This window comes from Micropterus dolomieu, linkage group LG09, assembly GCF_021292245.1.
Source record: "Micropterus dolomieu isolate WLL.071019.BEF.003 ecotype Adirondacks linkage group LG09, ASM2129224v1, whole genome shotgun sequence".
NCBI lineage: Eukaryota > Metazoa > Chordata > Actinopteri > Centrarchiformes > Centrarchidae > Micropterus > Micropterus dolomieu.
In genome coordinates this window covers 3,170,259-3,188,022 of record NC_060158.1, presented here as the reverse complement: position 1 = coordinate 3,188,022, position 17,764 = coordinate 3,170,259, and the positions used below count along the sequence as shown (strand labels likewise).

The window sequence follows — 17,764 nt, the reverse complement described above, 5'->3', positions numbered from 1 at the left end:
TTAAGTGAACTCAGCATTCCAGGGTCTGTGGATCTGACGGGCAAGTATATTTGTGTGTCATCAGCATAAATATGAAAAGAAATGCCATGTTTATGGATAATATGTCCAAGGGGAAGCAGATACAAGGAAAACAACAATCTATGGGACCGCTCCAGATCCACCACAACCCAGCAGCAAAGATCCGGACTGGACTCCCAGACTGACTCCGTAAGTGAAACTTTTTTTTTTTCCTAAAGGTGTTTTTGTTTTTGTAAAACAACAATTTTAGTAGCCGTTATTTTAAGTTTATTTTTTTGCCTTTATTTAATGGTTAACTTCTGACATTCAAGGAATGAACTGCACCCATTCTTCTTTTCTTTTTGGGCGAGTGAATTCTCCTATTTGGACTAAGATTATCCTTTTTGTTTTGTGGACTGTAGTTTTTGTGTGAAAATCTTAAATCCATGAATATGAAAGCTTTTGTGGTGTTGTTTTTTTCTGAGGTGGGGCTGGTAATTCAGTGATGATGTGCATCCTTTAAATAATTAAAAAACAAAAATAATAAAACGAGCTGAAGATTAAAAACAAACTCATTGATGAGTTTTGTCATTGTTTATTGATGCGTTTCCATGCAGTTTAGTGAGGACATGTGACGTAGGGCGTGTGTTCTGGTTCTGTACATGATTGAAAACGTCTGCAAAGACACAAACAACAACAAAACCAGCTGTGTGCTTCCACTGATCTGATATCTGAAACCAAAGAGTGTCAACAAGGCGAAGTCATGTTTCTGCTTTTCCCTTTTTAAAGGAGCAGATTTCCATTCTGGTCTGGTCTGTGTGAGGAGGAGGAGGAGCTGCACACATTAAGTTAAGTGACATCTTGTTCATCTTCACTAATTCATTTGAACAAATCACCTGGAGATTGGAAACAACACATGGATGGAGAGGGCGTCACACACCAAACCCAAATGAACCTAATGACAATAAAGTTTTTGTAGTTTCTATTAGCAGGAGAAATGTTTTCACCGAATAATTGTAATTATTACATCTTTAATATTATTTAATTACAAGTTAAATATTACAATTTTTGTAATTTATTCATTATGAGAAATCATCATGAGATATTTATTTCATAATTACATGAAGAGAAATGTCAATTACAGTTTGCGAGATCTGAATCTCAGCGATGTAAAAAGGAAATTATGTCATGATTCTGAGGTTTGTTGCTTCACTTTTTCCCCGATCAGAGATAAATTAGTTTATTTATCATTTTAATTATTTTCATTTATTATTTTTATAATAATAAATAATTAATGCTAAAATGTTCTACTTTTCCCCAATCAGATAAATACATTTATTTATTAATATAATTATTTTTTATTAGTATTTAGCTTTATAATAATAGTAATAAATAAAAAATATAATAAATAATAAATTCATAAAGTTGCTGCACTTTTCCTCCCATCAGAGATACATTTATTATTTTTATAACTACATAAATAAATAATACATTTATGAAGTTGTTGCACTTATTCCCCGATCAGATATAAATTATTTATTATTATTATATATTTGTCAGCTCCTCCTCTACCTGAAGCTTCCTCCTGCATCGTTATGAGATGATGCTGTTTCTTCACCCACTGAAAAATAAGCTGTCAGTTTATCCCACATGACGTTAGCATTTCTCACTGAAGCCAAGTCAGCATAAAGCCTCTAGTTGTTCTGCTTGATTTCAACAGAAACTCACAAAACGCCTCGATTAAAATCAAACCTCCAAACTGCTTTTAATGGATTTAGTGTTACACGTTTAGTAGCAACTAAAAGTTAAAAACAACAAGGAATCCTTTTACAAACTGACAATTCAGGATAAATGCACTTTTTTCACATTGAATTTCTTGAATGTGTTTGAGCTGATGGAAGAAAGAAGGCAATGAAAGGTTTTTAGTAGCAGGGACGAGTTTTAACAGGCTCCAGTGTTTTCCTCTCCAGACTCCACTCAGAAAAACAATGATTGTAGTAGCTTACAGTGGGGAAACAAAGAAATTTCAAGGGTTGCTGACACCTTTTAAAAAACACCGGTCAATTTAACTATCAAATGTTTTTTATTATGAAAAAGTGACTAGAATAACTTGTAAATATAAAGAGATATTTTTCCCGTCTGGACTGATGTAGGAGAGGAATACTCTTAGGTGTTAGAACCCGTCCGTGTAGCCGTCAAACGTCTGATATAAAAGCACTTCCCAGGTCAGAGATCCTTTGTCCCTCCTATTGCATTGATAAGAGTTTGTACCTTCTGTACATCTCAAGGCATCTTATTTTTCTCACAGGAAAACTAACATCAGTTCATTTACATACATACATATTCACAAATGAAAGAAACAAGAGAGTATTTGCTATTTAAGTTGCTTATCTGGTAAACTTTAGTCACAGCTGCATCTTTGTCAAGCGCGGTGGCGTATAAAGTAGCAGGCTAACAGTTAGCAGACGGTAACATGAGGCAGCTCTTACAATAACAGATCTGTGCTTCTCCTTCAATAGTGGTCAAAACACAAAACACCTCAGAGAACAACTGTACAGATGTTAATAGTACGACAGTAACCCCAAACATTGGCTTTATTCCAGTGAGAAGCTTTTATAGCATCTTTACAATTATATAATTTCCACCAGGCTGCAAACGGAAAACAGCTGGTTATGTGATCACTACCCGATGTATTAATATACAAGAATATAAAAGAAAACTGTGATTAAAAAATAAACAGAGTTAAACTCAAATTATGGTAGAAAAAGCTAACTAGCTTTTACTGTGTTCAACAGACTGGATATAAAGATGGATGCCGTGTCTCCACTTCCTCCCACTGTACAAAATCCTGGGTACGTGCGCTGTGATCTTTAGCTGGTATGTTATTTCAGAAAAAATACATACGGTAGTAAACTATGAGAGACAACAAATTTGTTGATCGCATTGAATTGTGTTCTGAATTACACACATGATGTTTGTTAGTTTAAAATATAATTTAAGGCAAGAAAGTCAGTTTGTAGTAAAACTGTGAAGCCTGAACTTAATTTTTCATCTTGCACAATGTAAGTTCCCCAACATGTTAGTGCTGTAATGCTAAGCTAACGTTAAATGCTTGGTTGCCATTAGCTAGGTAGCCTATGTTATGTTCTATGCACAGATGTTTCTAACCTCTGTGTAGCCCCCGAAGTTAGCCTGCTCGGCTGGCAAAAGTCAACACAGTGGACGCTGTAGCTCTACCGACAACAAGCGTTTGGCGGTGTAATTGCAGAACGACGGAGACATCGACGCACAAGTATAAATGCACGGCTATGTGCGTAGCCTACAGCGTAGCTACGCATGTAGACCCTACGCAGGAGTATAAATCAAGCTTTTAGTTGTCTCTCGCTGTTGACTACCATACATATTTTTGCCTTAGGCGCTCTATTTCTGCAAAAAATATTTAAGGCAAGAGACAACAGTTTTAATCCCGTTTGTCACTTTAAAAGAATTTAAGTCAAGAAAGTCACATTTTATTGTAAAACTGTAGAAGTGTAAGACTGAAAATATGTAATTACACAAACCCAAAAGTCCCATATGACAGAAAAACGTCACTGAAGCTAACGTCACTGAAGCTAACGTCACTGGCTTCCATGTGTAGATGATGTGATGAAAGGACCAGGAGTGGTTGGATTAAACACATCAGGCGAGATACATCTGTGCGTGGAACATAGTTAAATTACCTTGCTAGTAGCAAGCAGTAAACGTTAGCTTAGTATTACAGCGCTAACATGTTGGTGACATATATAATGCGAGGCGAGAGATCTAGTTCATTTAGCGGTTTCCCACAAAACTAAAGGTTACTTTACTGTTAAACAACAAACTGCAACTTTCATGGCCGTAACTATCTTTTAAACCGACAAACATCTTGTGTGTAATTCAGGACACAATTCAAACGCGATCTAAACATTAGTTGTCTCTTGCCGTTGATTACCGTTCGTTATTTTTCCGAAATAAGGTCACATAGGGCGGAACAGACGGACTTAGGCTCTCTGAGATGTTTTGGCTTCACCTTTAGGGAGCGGTCATGTCGTCCATCTTTATATACAGTCTGTGTTGTGTTCATGTCTGTCACTAACTAGCTAGCTACCTAGCTTGTCACGGCTCTTGGTGTTCGTTAGCTGTAAGCTTTAGCACTTCTACTAACCGACTCTTGCAGTTACTGACATATTGACTTTGATTCAAACATTACTTGACACAGCCTATATGTCTAAAACACAATGATGTTCAACAGACGAAAAAACATGGCGGAGAAGGAAGAGGAAAAATAAAACAAGCTAGCCATGATTTTAGATGAGTCGTTGACAAGCTAATGGCTACCAAGAAACAGCAGCCTGGAAATATTGATTTAAAATGACTTTGTAGCAATGAAAACAGTCTTTACATGACAAGCAGATGATGAAATAATACATTTTATCACTGCAGTGTGTACGTAGTCTCTGCTCTTGAACAGTGAGGTAGCTAGTTAGCTCTGGTGTCTTAAAGTGAAGACAGGCCACCTGGCTTGAAATAGACTGACTTAACTTAACACTATCAAAAAATAAATACACTTTTCTGAAATGAAACATGAACATTCAGGAAAAGAAAGCAGCTATTTCGAATGGTAAAAAGCCACACATTTAAGTGAGAACCTGTTTTAATAAAAATTCCACAACTGCTGTTGTTTGTTAGCCATTAGCATGACATGGCTTAGCTGGAATGGTGTCTAGCCAGGTGTGAGTAATGTTCTGCTGTCTGTCAACCATAAATCATTTCAACACTAGCGTTATTTTATTTTTATACAAATGTGAGCAAATAAGTGCAGTTAATGAGTCATTAACTGTGAAAGACAGCAGCCTACTTAGCTAGTTAAAAATGAGCTAATTGTTAGTTAGACAGCTTTATACATTTTTGGTCATTCTTCTACCATAATAATACAACTGTAGTTATAAATGTAGGGTACAAGAGCATTGACTAGCTAATATCTCGGCTAGCTAACTTACAGTAGAAGAACGAGCAGGTAGTTACAGACCTGAACAAACTGTTTTCTAGCAAAATAGCTAACAGTTCTGGTAGCACAAGCTAATGTTGGCGTCTGCGACATTAGTTAGCTAGTTTTCTAAGATCTTAAATCGTCTAAAAACTAAGTATTTTAAGACATACTTAATGTCACTCAACTCTTCACATTATAGACGCTTTGCCAAGACCCGTTGGCGTCACCTTTTAACACCATGGGTACCCTTTAGCATCGTTTATTTTTTTTTACATTTTAGGGCAGTCAAGTTAACAACTAAACATGCAACGTCCGGTTAACCTTCAAAATAAAAGTATTTGTCAACATTGCGAAATGTCGTGAAGTAAGTAGTTAAGGTTTAGTAAGAGATCAGGGTTTGGATTAAAATAATAAAGAACATTACCGGTCTCCTGGTTAAAAGTCTAGTTTCTGGCCCTCCTTCCACCTCAACCACCTCCTTACTCTGACTTTTATGTTAAATATTCTTCACCCGCCTTTAGTGTTCAAAACTGATGCTGCAAGGTTTCCCCCAGTACGTTACAAACTGACGCCAAAGGGTGTTGTCCATGCGTCCGTATGTGATGACTTAGGAGTGAGAACGGGTTGCTCAAAGACAAACTCAGTATTTCTTATGTCCAAACAATATGCTCATACACCGGTGTGATACTCTGGAATAAAGCCATGTAAGTGTTACAGCATTAGTTATAACATCATTATAAAAGTGTTTGTCAATGCTGAGAGAACATCTGAGGGGAAAAAATATTTTAGTGGGCTGGTAATGTAAAAAAAACATTCACATATTCAGAAAACTGATTATCACTGATCTCCTCATGAAGAAAAGTAAACTTTCTGTCAAACACAGAAATACAGTCTCTCGCTCTCATTCAGCCAATCCACAGAGCCGCCTCTCCTGATTGGCCAGAGTTAATCAAGGGAATGCATCTTGGGGCCAATCAGGAAGGAAGAGCATTTGTTAAATATGCAAATAGACTGTATTGTTAACGGACACATAACATGAATTCAGAATTATACACAGATGTACAGTTAGTGGAACATGGATAATGAGGTTCTTGCATAAAAATGTTGACGCTGACGAATCGTTTCACCGCTCGGTGGCCATTTTGGCTCAAAAACGAAGGAAACCATTGAAGTAAAGTGGAGTGTCAATCTGAACCCGCCTGTTATTATGCATTCATGTAAATATGTTTTAACTCAACGCTGTGGAGTTTCGTTATCATTAGCATCTTTAACATGTTGTGTACGGTGTGTGTTGATGAAAAGAAATTCCACAAAATATCTTCTGAAATTCCCCACGGACCCTTCTTAAAACTAAAACTACAAAACATAGGACATTAAAATTATTCAGTGACAAACATGCTGATTAAATAAAGTGGTGAGTTGACATTGTTTATTCACCAGACGCTCGTCACGTTTGTTTAGTTTGTAGTTCTGTTTTAAAATCAGGATGTTAGGACGATTAATGATTTCACAAAGTCTTAGAGCTTAAAATTTCCGAATATTTAGGAAGGCATTAAACCTTTACAATTATATCTTCTTAAAATAGTGATTTATAGGTCCAATAAATCTTAGTTTTATATTGAAACAACGCTTTTGTCACTGTTGACAGTTTATGTACTAAAAACTGGGTTACAGTTTGTTTTTGGATTCTAAAACAACAATGACGGCATGCTAACGTTACGGATGTTTATCAAAAGATATCTAACTCGTTGGCTGGAATTATAGTTGTGTTCAAAAAGACGTTCAAAATCACAACAACTGGGCATCGAACAAGTTAATCAGCTGTTCCAAAAAAGAAAAGGATGTATGTTTGTACAAGTATTAAAAAAACAAAGTCACACGAATGTTGACGAGCGCCTCAGCTCACATGCAGCCTGGAGAGCCGTTAGCGTGCATGCTCACAGTTAGCAAGTTGACATGCTAATACTTAGCTGAAGCTAACAGGGATTCAGTCATTGGTTTCTTGTGATAAACTTGTCGATCCAATATTTTCTAAATATTTCACTTCCTTAGAGCAGCGAGACGTGAAGAACGCTGGAATGAGCTTCCTGGATAAACAAATGATTTCTTTTCTGATGTTTTAGACCCAGTAGTGATAACTGTCTGGTGAAAACAATCAAAACTCAACATGTCAAGAAATTCTGTTGGAAGATAAACTGGTCTCCACCATTTCAAACTAAAGAGTGATGTCTCTTTCTTTTTTAAACCGTCTTTCTCTGAACATCCAGAGAGCAACGAAAACATGTTGTGCTTCCTCCACATAGTGTTTTTCTCAATGTTCTGTTCTTTAAGAACAACCAAACATACAGAACCGACTGTCGCACAGTTTCTTCATGACAAGAAGCTGCAGATGTCCTGCTGGTGTTTGTCGCGTTGTAGAGTTGATATTTTGGATTTCAAATCTTTCTGATATGAAGCACGAGAGGATCAGCTGGAACGAACTGCTGCTGAGGTTTAATGGCCGACATGAAACTACAAATTGAATATTAGGGACAAGCTCCTTTTCCTTATTCACTTTTTATAGACGTCATTTCTTAAGAAACTTAAGTGACAGCTTCATTTTTGTCCTGATCCAAAACACTACAAACAAATGTTTCCTCCCGTTTGTTATCCGAACACTGTGTGCTGGTTCAGAGTAAAATCCAGCAGAATCCAACAGCAGTTTAAGAGTTTGTTTAATAAATTTGTCTCGGGCAGCAACAGAATAAACCTGGAGTCTGAATTCGGATGCTTCCAGCCCATTTAGTGTTCCTCTTCCGTACGATTTTTCTCAGGATGTAAAAACCAACCTTGTCCCAAACGATACTTTCCCAGCTGCCCTTGAACGCAGCGAAACAAATCTTGAGATCACCTAAAATTTGATCAGCTGATCCTCAGATTCAAAACGAACCTGTTAGAAACTTCAGAGCCAGGTGCGATGAACACAGCGGAGGTTAACGAGAAACTCGAATCCAATAAATTCCTTCAGCGCCACATTCTCTTTGCTGAACCCAAACAAAAGCAGCTAGTAAAAGTTGAAACATCAAGAGTCTGCAGGAGGTGAAGCAGCGTGTCCGCGGTCACATGATTCCATTGGTGACGTACTGGAAGGAGTCGTAGAGTTTGGTGGTGATGGAGCGCATGGATCCGTCCACCAGCTGCTCCACCAGCAGCTGCAGCTGCTCCTCCGTCAGAGACATGTGGAAACGCTCCTTCAGGCCACGGATGGTGCTGGAGCCGTGAAAGCAGGGCAGGTGGGAACCTGGAGGAGGAAGTAAAAGACACGGGAGGAAACATCAATGGAAATGTCGGGAGGAGGAAACAAAATCAGAAAGCTTCATTGTCATTGAACATAGTTCAACGCAATTTCAGTACAACTTCCCTCAATGTACAGTCAGTGAAGATGCACTGCAGAAACCGTCGGCACAAGGAGGAGGAAAACGCGCCGTTGCACAGGGAGGGAAAGAAAACGGGAGGGAAACAAAACACGCCGTAGCACGGGGAGGGAAACAAAACACGCCGTAGCACGGGGAGGGAAACAAAACACGCCGTAGCACGGGGAGGGAAACAAAACACGCCGTAGCACGGGGAGGGAAACAAAACACGCCGTAGCACGGGGAGGGAAACAAAACGCGCCGTAGCACGGGGAGGGAAACAAAACGCGCCGTAGCACGGGGAGGAAGCAAATCTCGCCACAGGAAAACTATCAGCTTTGTAAATGCTCCGTATTTGTATAGCGCCTTTCTAGTCTTTTCGACCACTCAAAGCGCTTTTACACTACATCTACATTTACCATTCATACACTGAGCCTAAGTGCTCAAACTAACATTCATACACTGGCGGAACAGCCGCCAGGGGCAATTCGGGGTTCAGTATCTTACCCAAGGACACTTCGACATGCAGCTGGAGGAGCCGGGGATTGAACCGCCGACCTTCCAATTAACGGCCAACCCGCTCGTCCTCCTGAGACACCTCCTGTGTCTTTGTTGTGTTTCAGATCAACGATATAGAACAAAGTGATAACTAAGTAACAGCATGCCTCATTCACGTTGTCAGAAATCTACACTATAGACAATCAGATTTCACACCAAGCTTAAATTCACCTGTGTACTTTCACGATTGGTTGCTGGTATAAAGGAAATTACCATATTTGGATCAGACAGCTTTCTGCAGCAGATAGAGCTTTTCATATTGTGCAGACAGCGACAGCGGGAGGACATGCAGCGTTAGAAAGCTAACTTTTAGGAGACCTCTACAGGCACGCAGAGACAAACTGCAGGAAAATAAACCACTTAATGTGGGTTTAGGACTTTTTCTTTCCTTTAGTCTGAAACAAGACATGTTAAGGAAGAAAAGTAGCCCTAAATCTGAAAACTGACCAGTTCCTGATAAACAATGTTTTTCTGATGTCACCTTTAGTTCTTAGTAAATGTACTGGTGTTACCTTGCTGCATGATCTCCACTATCTGCAGCACCTTCTCCATGTGTTTCCTGGCGGCGATCAGACCCTGAAGCATCAACATCTTATAGTAGATGAACATGTCGCCGTCCAGACCGCCCATCACCTGAAACACAGACCGCGTCAGTAACCTCCACTGAACTCCTGCCACAACGTGTTGGACGATGTCTCGCTGAAGGTCGTTTACTCACGTCCACGAACTCCGACGTGAGTTTGAAGGCGGACGTCTCGAAGCCGAGGTTACGAGGAGAGCTGGAGAGGATGAAGCCGAAGTCGATGTGGATGATGTGACCTTCAGAGTCCAGCAGGATGTTCCCGTTGTGTCTGCGGAGATCAGTTACACATCAGAGGGATGTGATGCCAACACGTTTACCATGTTCACCATCTTAGTTCAGCGTGTCTCACCTGTCTTTCACCTGCAGCAGGTAACAGATGAGGCTGTATCCGGCACAGCTCTGGACGAAGTTCCTCTGGGCGGTGAGGAAAGCTTCGGTGGTGAAGCTGCCGTGTTCCTGCAGGAAGTAGTCGAGCAGAGACAACTGACTCTGTTTACGCACCTGTTGGACATGAAACACAGAGTTTAGAAAAGAAAACACCTGAACGCTCGGATCGTTTATTTTACGACGGCACCAAACTTTTCTACCATCTGTAAAACGTCAGTGGGATTTTAAATGTTTTGCAAACAAATACTCACCTTTATCAATAAAAATACTAATTAACTATTGTTAATAAATGCAGCTACTAAATGGAACTCGTGGCGCGGCGTTTCTGACTGTCACTGCAAAGAGTTCCCATGATGCTTTGCTGTGTGTGTACCTGGTGGAGAGAGACGGCGTTGAGGACGGGTTCGATCATGCCGCTGTCGGATGACATCACCAGGATCTTGTAGGGTTTGATCCACAGAGGAACTCTCTCCTGCTGCCAGATGGACTGCGCACACAAAGAACACACACGAATCAGTTTTCTGTCGGATCGACTTCCTACGAAACACGAAATCTGTTCCGACAAAGAAACGACCTCACGATACCGTCATCACTAGAAACTGAAATAAAAGACTCCGTTTGGTCTGAAGCATCAAACCGGGCACATGCAGTAAAATGATACTGGACCTCGTGAGTACCAAACAACAACAGAATAAATTGCGCTCTGTCGTCTGTTGCAGGTGTGTCGGTACCTGCAGCTGCCGGAGGACCTGATAGGCCAGCAGCTCCTGCCTCAGGTCGTCTCCACACTTCACGATGACGGACAGCAGCCTCCAGTTCAGAAGGTGACCGTACGGAGAGCCTTCTCTGATCCGCCTGCAGAGAAACGCACAGTAAATACACAGAAACACAGTGTTGGTGACAGACCGCTGAGAGGTGGTCACGGACTCACCTGACTTTCTCCTCCCAGGGCTCTTTGAGGGCGACGGCCGACGGGTCCTCGGGGTCTCTCCGGAACGAGGTCGGAGTGTGAGCGAGGTTCTCCGATAGACGGCGTCTGGAGAACAGATACAGCACGAGGACAACGAGAACAAGCGTTTGAACGATCCGTCTCCATGTCACTGACTTCAGTTTCAATTGGACAGGTCTGATAAATCTGCGCCGTCCTCAGGTTCTGCCAACACGTTCTCATCCCGACTCGTCACATATGAACGCTTGGTCAACGCCCTTGGTAACCTTCAGGGTTTAGATTTTGCACGTTTAGCCGTCAAGTTATTTTCAAAATAAAACAAGTACTAATGTTGTGAAACGTTGCAGTTTGGATGAGGAAGATCTCATTGTTCAGGTTAAAATAAGTAGAACTGCCTAAGTTCAGAAATGTTGCCTTACGTTACTGACGTAACCTACACAACTTAAATAAAAACATTCCATGTTGACTTTTTGTCTCTCGCACAGGAAATGAACACTGGTCTCCTGGTTGAAAGTCCGGTTTCTGGTCCACCGTCCACCCCAACCACCTACTTAAGCCCCCGGCGTCGCAAACTGCTTTCTTCACAGCCTGCGTACTTTGCGTGTACCTGGAGGATTAAGTAAAACTTACTTCAAAGCACGGTGCACTTCCTGTCTGCTCGGAGGCGTTGCGAGGCTACCCAGCCAACCAATCACAGAGCTTACGGTCCGCATTGCCACGACATGTAGTTACAGTTTTGAGGAGGTGCACGTCAAGCGACGGCATAGTGTAGGGGGCTACGCACAGGCTACGCTGTCGATTCGGCGCAGAAGTATAAATTACACTTCACCCAGTGCGTTGAACTATGACCCCAACGGGTCCTTGACCACGCGTGATATGTGACGACTTGGGAGTGTGAACGCTTTGGTTCTGCAGCAAATTCACTGCAGTGAAACAACTCATGCAGAAGCCAACATGTGAAGTTAACGTGGAATATACAGTCTCTCACAAAAGTGAGTACAACCCTCACATTTACGTGAATATTTGATTTTCCCTTAGAGGTGTCCTCACTTTAGTTGCCAGCAGTTTAGACATTAATATCTGTGTGATGTGTTATTTTGAGGGGACAGCAAATTTACACTGTTACACAAGCTGCACACTCACTACTTTACACTGGAGCGAAGTGTCATTTCTTCAGTGTCGTCACATGAACAGATAGAATCAGATATTTACAAAGATGTGAGGGGTGGACTCAGTTTGGTGAGATACTGTATGTGCACCTTTAAACTTCACAGGAGATATTAATTTACTCCACTGATCTTTCATTTATTGTCTACATTGTTGTTGTTTTGGTTTATGGTGTGGATGTATTTTTCTGTGTACTGTAGTCTCACCATCGTGAGCAATGTATGATCCAGAGTCAAATTCCTCGTATGTGCACACAAACCTGGCAAATAAAGCTGATTTATGTGACGTGTGATTGGAGAATATATAGATATGAAATATGACTTTTATTACATGGAGTCTGGTGGGAATGTTCTCATGTCATGTTTCTCTGCAAAACGCTGAGGCAGACGCTTGTGTGGTTAGACCTTCAACGCGGTCACATGGCGTGCAACGTACCTGATGTCTCCGGCGGCGATGAAAACCGGCTCTTTGCTCTCCAGACTCGTGATGCTGTCGACTGAAAACTGACTGATGTTATCGCTGCTGCTGGTCTGAGCCTCCCCCTGCAACACACACACACTTTATATTTAGCTGTTCCTGCTTCACCAAAAACCTGTCACGGATTATTCATTAGCGGCGTGCTTTGTGTTTGGGCACTGAAAAGGTTAACCAGCTGTGGAAACACCTGTTCAGGTGTCCACAGGTGTGACTGTTTTATTGTGGTTCATGTATTTACGGACCTTTTCTTTAACATATTGTAAACACTTGATGCAGCGTGTAAACCGTTATCGCGACTTCAAATCAATATAACAGTAACAATCAAACAAAGGGTCGTCTCACCTCCACCTGCAGCTGCCCGATGTCGTCGGTGGCCCACGCCTCGTCGTCGTTGTCGTAGTTCGGAACGGTGGAGAAACTTCCTGCTCTGTGCTCTGATGTCATCCCGCCGTTAGCGTTAGCCGCGGTGACGCCGCCGCCACAGTCCAGGTTCTCCGCAGAACGAGCCGAGCGGATCCTCGTCTCCGGGATCCGGACGGGAAGAGGAGACGTCTCGAAGCTCTCGCACTCCAACACCTCCACGTAGATGATGTACGGAGCCTGAGGAGGAGGGAGGAGGTGGTCAGGTGTGTTTCCTGTTACCTGCTCAGGTGTGTTCCCTGCTCAGGTTATGTTCCCTGCTCAGGTGTGTTTCCTGTTCCCTGCTCAGGTGTGTTCCCCTGCTCAGGTTGTGTTTCCTGCTCCCTGCTCAGGTTATGTTCCCTGCTCAGGTGTGTTCCCCTGCTCAGGTTGTGTTTCCTGCTCCCTGCTCAGGTTATGTTCCCCTGCTCAGGTTGTGTTCCCCTGCTCAGGTTGTGTTTCCTGTTCCCTGCTCAGGTTGTGTTCCCCTGCTCAGGTTGTGTTTCCTGTTCCCTGCTCAGGTTGTGTTCCCCTGCTCAGGTTGTGTTTCCTGTTCCCTGCTCAGGTTGTGTTCCCCTGCTCAGGTTGTGTTCCCCTGCTCCCTGCTCAGGTGTGTTCCCCTGCTCCCTGCTCAGGTGTGTTCCCCTGCTCAGGTTGTGTTTCCTGCTCCCTGCTCAGGTGTGTTACCTGTTCAGGTTATGTTCCCTGCTCATGTTGTGTTTCCTGTTCCCTGCTCAGGTGTGTTCCCTGCTCAGGTTATGTTCCCTGCTCAGGTGTGTTACCTGCTACCTGCTCAGGTGTGTTCCCCTGCTCAGGTTTTGTTCCCCTGTTCAGGTGTGTTACATGTTACCTGTTCAGGTTTTGTTCCCTGCTCAGGTGTGTTTCCTGTTCCCTGCTCAGGTTGTGTTCCCCTGCTCAGGTTGTGTTTCCTGTTACCTGCTCAGGTTGTGTTCCGTGTTCCCCTGCTCAGGTTTTGTTCCCTGCTCAGGTGTGTTCCCTGCTCCCTGCTCAGGTGTGTTACCTGCTCAGGTGTGTTCCCTGCTCCCTGCTCAGGTGTGTTCCTCTGTTCCGGTGTGTTCCTCTGTTCCGGTGTGTTTCCCTGCTCAGGTTGTGTTTCCTGTTCCCCTGCTCAGGTTGTGTTTCCTGTTCCCCTGCTCAGGTTGTGTTCCCCTGCTCAGGTTGTGTTCCCCTGCTCCCTGCTCAGGTTGTGTTCCCTGCTCCCTGCTCAGGTTGTGTTTCCCTGCTCAGGTTGTGTTTCCCTGCTCCGGTTGTGTTTCCCTGCTCCCTGCTCAGGGTGTGTTCCCTGCTCCCTGCTCAGGGTGTGTTTCCCTGCTCCCTGCTCCGGGTGTGTTCCCCTGCTCAGGGTGTGTTCCCCTGCTCAGGGTGTGTTTCCCTGCTCCCTGCTCAGGTTGTGTTCCCCTGCTCCCTGCTCAGGGTGTGTTTCCCTGCTCCCTGCTCAGGGTGTGTTCCCTGCTCCCTGCTCAGGTTGTGTTCCCCTGCTCAGGTTGTGTTCCCCTGCTCAGGTTGTGTTTCCCTGCTCCCTGCTCCGGTTGTGTTCCCTGCTCAGGGTGTGTTTCCCTGCTCCCTGCTCAGGTTGTGTTCCCCTGCTCAGGGTGTGTTTCCCTGCTCCCTGCTCAGGTTGTGTTCCCTGCTCCCTGCTCAGGTTGTGTTCCCTGCTCAGGGTGTGTTTCCCTGCTCCCTGCTCAGGTGTGTTCCCTGCTCCCTGCTCAGGTTGTGTTTCCCTGCTCCCTGCTCAGGTTGTGTTTCCCTGCTCCCTGCTCAGGGTGTGTTCCCTGCTCAGGTTGTGTTCCCTGCTCAGGTTGTGTTCCCCTACTCCCTGCTCCCGTTGTGTTCCCCTGCTCAGGGTGTGTTCCCTGCTCAAGTTGTGTTCCCTGCTCAGGTTGTGTTCCCTGCTCAGGGTGTGTTTCCCTGCTCCCTGCTCAGGGTGTGTTTCCCTGCTCAGGGTGTGTTTCCCTGCTCAGGGTGTGTTTCCCTGCTCCCTGCTCAGGGTGTGTTTCCCTGCTCCCTGCTCAGGTTGTGTTCCCTGCTCAGGGTGTGTTTCCCTGCTCCCTGCTCCCTGCTCAGGGTGTGTTTCCCTGCTCCCTGCTCAGGGTGTGTTTCCCTGCTCCCTGCTCAGGTTGTGTTTCCCTGCTCAGGTTGTGTTCCCTGCTCAGGGTGTGTTTCCCTGCTCCCTGCTCAGGTTGTGTTCCCTGCTCCCTGCTCAGGTTGTGTTCCCTGCTCAGGTTGTGTTTCCCTGCTCCCTGCTCAGGGTGTGTTCCCTGCTCAAGTTGTGTTCCCTGCTCAGGTTGTGTTCCCTGCTCCCTGCTCAGGTTGTGTTTCCCTGCTCAGGGTGTGTTTCCCTGCTCCCTGCTCCCTGCTCAGGTTGTGTTTCCCTGCTCAGGGTGTGTTTCCCTGCTCCCTGCTCCCTGCTCAGGTTGTGTTCCCTGCTCAGGGTGTGTTTCCCTGCTCCCTGCTCAGGGTGTGTTCCCTGCTCAAGTTGTGTTCCCTGCTCAGGTTGTGTTTCCCTGCTCCCTGCTCAGGTTGTGTTCCCTGCTCAGGTTGTTTTCCCTGCTCAGGTTGTGTTTCCCTGCTCCCTGCTCAGGTTGTGTTCCCTGCTCAGGGTGTGTTTCCCTGCTCCCTGCTCCGGTTGTGTTTCCCTGCTCAAGTTGTGTTCCCCTGCTCCCTGCTCCGGTTGTGTTTCCCTGCTCAAGTTGTGTTCCCTGCTCAGGGTGTGTTTCCCTGCTCCCTGCTCCCTGCTCAGGGTGTGTTTCCCTGCTCCCTGCTCAGGGTGTGTTCCCTGCTCAGGGTGTGTTTCCCTGCTCAAGTTGTGTTCCCTGCTCAGGGTGTGTTTCCCTGCTCAAGTTGTGTTCCCTGCTCAGGTTGTGTTTCCCTGCTCAGGGTGTGTTTCCCTGCTCAAGTTGTGTTCCCTGCTCAGGTTGTGTTCCCTGCTCCCTGCTCAGGTTGTGTTCCCTGCTCCCTGCTCAGGTTGTGTTTCCCTGCTCAGGGTGTGTTTCCCTGCTCCCTGCTCAGGGTGTGTTTCCCTGCTCAAGTTGTGTTCCCTGCTCCCTGCTCAGGTTGTGTTTCCCTGCTCAGGGTGTGTTTCCCTGCTCCCTGCTCCCTGCTCAGGTTGTGTTCCCTGCTCAGGTTGTGTTCCCTGCTCCCTGCTCAGGTTGTGTTTCCCTGCTCAGGGTGTGTTTCCCTGCTCCCTGCTCAGGTTGTGTTCCCTGCTCAGGGTGTGTTTCCCTGCTCAGGTTGTTTTCCCTGCTCAGGTTGTGTTCCCCTGCTCAGGTTGTGTTCCCTGCTCCCTGCTCAGGTTGTGTTTCTGGTTACCTTGTCTTTGGAGTTGAGCACCACAGCCTGGGTGTGGGGGATCCTGCAGACGTGGTGCTGGTGTTCGGCGGTGGGCAGCCAGACCCGGGCCGGCAGCTTGTGGTTGAGCAGCGACAGCTCTGAGATCAGCCGCTGGGTCTTCTGCTCTTTGGTGGGCAGCGTGGCCAAACGCTTCCCGATGCAGAGCAGAGACTTCACGAACTCCCTCTGAGGACGCAGACGGTCCGGCTGAGACGCAGAGACAATGAAATAACAATCAGGAGGGAAAACACGCAACGTCTTTGAGCTATAGAGTCTCTGTTCGGTAAACTGAGAAGAAACGACTTCGGGCTCTGAGAATCTAATTTTTAGATTTTATTTAAAATGAAAAATCCCTAAACACCGAGCTGTGTTTAAGAAGTTAGTGATGGTTTTCCTCATTACATGGAGGAGGAGGAGGAGGAACGCTGCTGCGAGGAGTTTTGGTTCTTTTTTCTCCTATTTGAGACGTGAACAATGTAAAAAGCCAGCAGTGATCATTTTGTCAATGAATATTTTGACGAATATTTCATTGACAACTTTTTATTCCATGACTTAAATTGTAACGGCAACGTGAATTTAAAAACTTCACAATAAAAATTACGACGAAATCTTATATTGTTGAGAAAAACAGACGAAATTTCAGGCCCTCTTTCTGCAGACGAGAGAGAAGCTTCAGTACGTAAACTACATACATGTAGTTTACGTACAGTGTGTATTTGTGACCTACAGGAGCACTTTGATTTGTGAAATTGGACCCTTGATTATGCAATTTAAAATAATAAAATAGAATAAAATTTATAATTAAAAAGGAAACTTTATTAAAAAAAAAAGTAATATATATAATTAAAGCTGCAAGCAGCGTTGGGCGGGCCCTCGCACTTGTAAGCGCGTCCGCGCGTGAGCCGGCCGAGTTGCACATTCTGGAGTTCTGCCGGTGCGGCTGTGAATTTCCTACGCGTTTCCGACGCCGCATGAATGTGCTATATGTCACTTCCTGTGTCCCCTATGTGGAGCTACATAGCACTTGCCGCTATGAATATAAATCGGTATTGACGTGTAGATGTCTGCGGGGTGGGAGAGTTATCAAGCACGTAAAGTTTGTTGCAGATGTGAACATGTCAACTGAACAATAATGTACCCAAACAATAAAATAAATTCCTTTTATATTTCCCTGCCTTGTTGTTTATGTGTACATACAGAGGAAGAATGTGAGAACAGCACACATTTCATCGTTACTGTGTGTTAGAGCATGGGAGAACAGTGGATACTTTTAATACAGCCCACACCCCTAATACTGTGTACCTATAACAAGTAGAGAACAGAAGAAAAAGATGTTCTTTCTTTACAACTGTCTGCATAGCTTATTCATATTGTGTAATGAATGAAAATAAATAGGCCTACTAGGCTCCTCTCTACTTTGACATTTAAGATTAGCTTGTTTGATCCACCTTCATACACATGTGACATTACTGTACAACTTGAGAAAGGTGAGTTGT

General features: G+C 44.2%; 1 protein-coding gene across 1 annotated transcript in view; it reads right to left on the bottom strand.

Moving 5' to 3' along the window:
• Positions 1–1,737: 1,737 nt before the first annotated feature.
• LOC123976538 (phosphatidylinositol 4-kinase beta-like) overlaps positions 1,738–17,764 on the bottom strand; it is a 33,017-nt gene continuing 16,990 nt past the window's right edge. Inside the window, exons 5-14 of the mRNA XM_046058780.1 lie at positions 16,248–16,475; positions 12,861–13,118; positions 12,477–12,583; positions 10,857–10,961; positions 10,657–10,780; positions 10,299–10,412; positions 9,888–10,039; positions 9,674–9,806; positions 9,468–9,588; positions 1,738–8,285 (exon numbers count right to left, since the gene is read on the bottom strand). Coding sequence (XP_045914736.1) covers positions 8,104–8,285; positions 9,468–9,588; positions 9,674–9,806; positions 9,888–10,039; positions 10,299–10,412; positions 10,657–10,780; positions 10,857–10,961; positions 12,477–12,583; positions 12,861–13,118; positions 16,248–16,475 — 1,524 coding nt within the window. The 3' untranslated portion in view covers positions 1,738–8,103. The remainder of the gene's footprint in view (positions 8,286–9,467; positions 9,589–9,673; positions 9,807–9,887; positions 10,040–10,298; positions 10,413–10,656; positions 10,781–10,856; positions 10,962–12,476; positions 12,584–12,860; positions 13,119–16,247; positions 16,476–17,764) is intronic.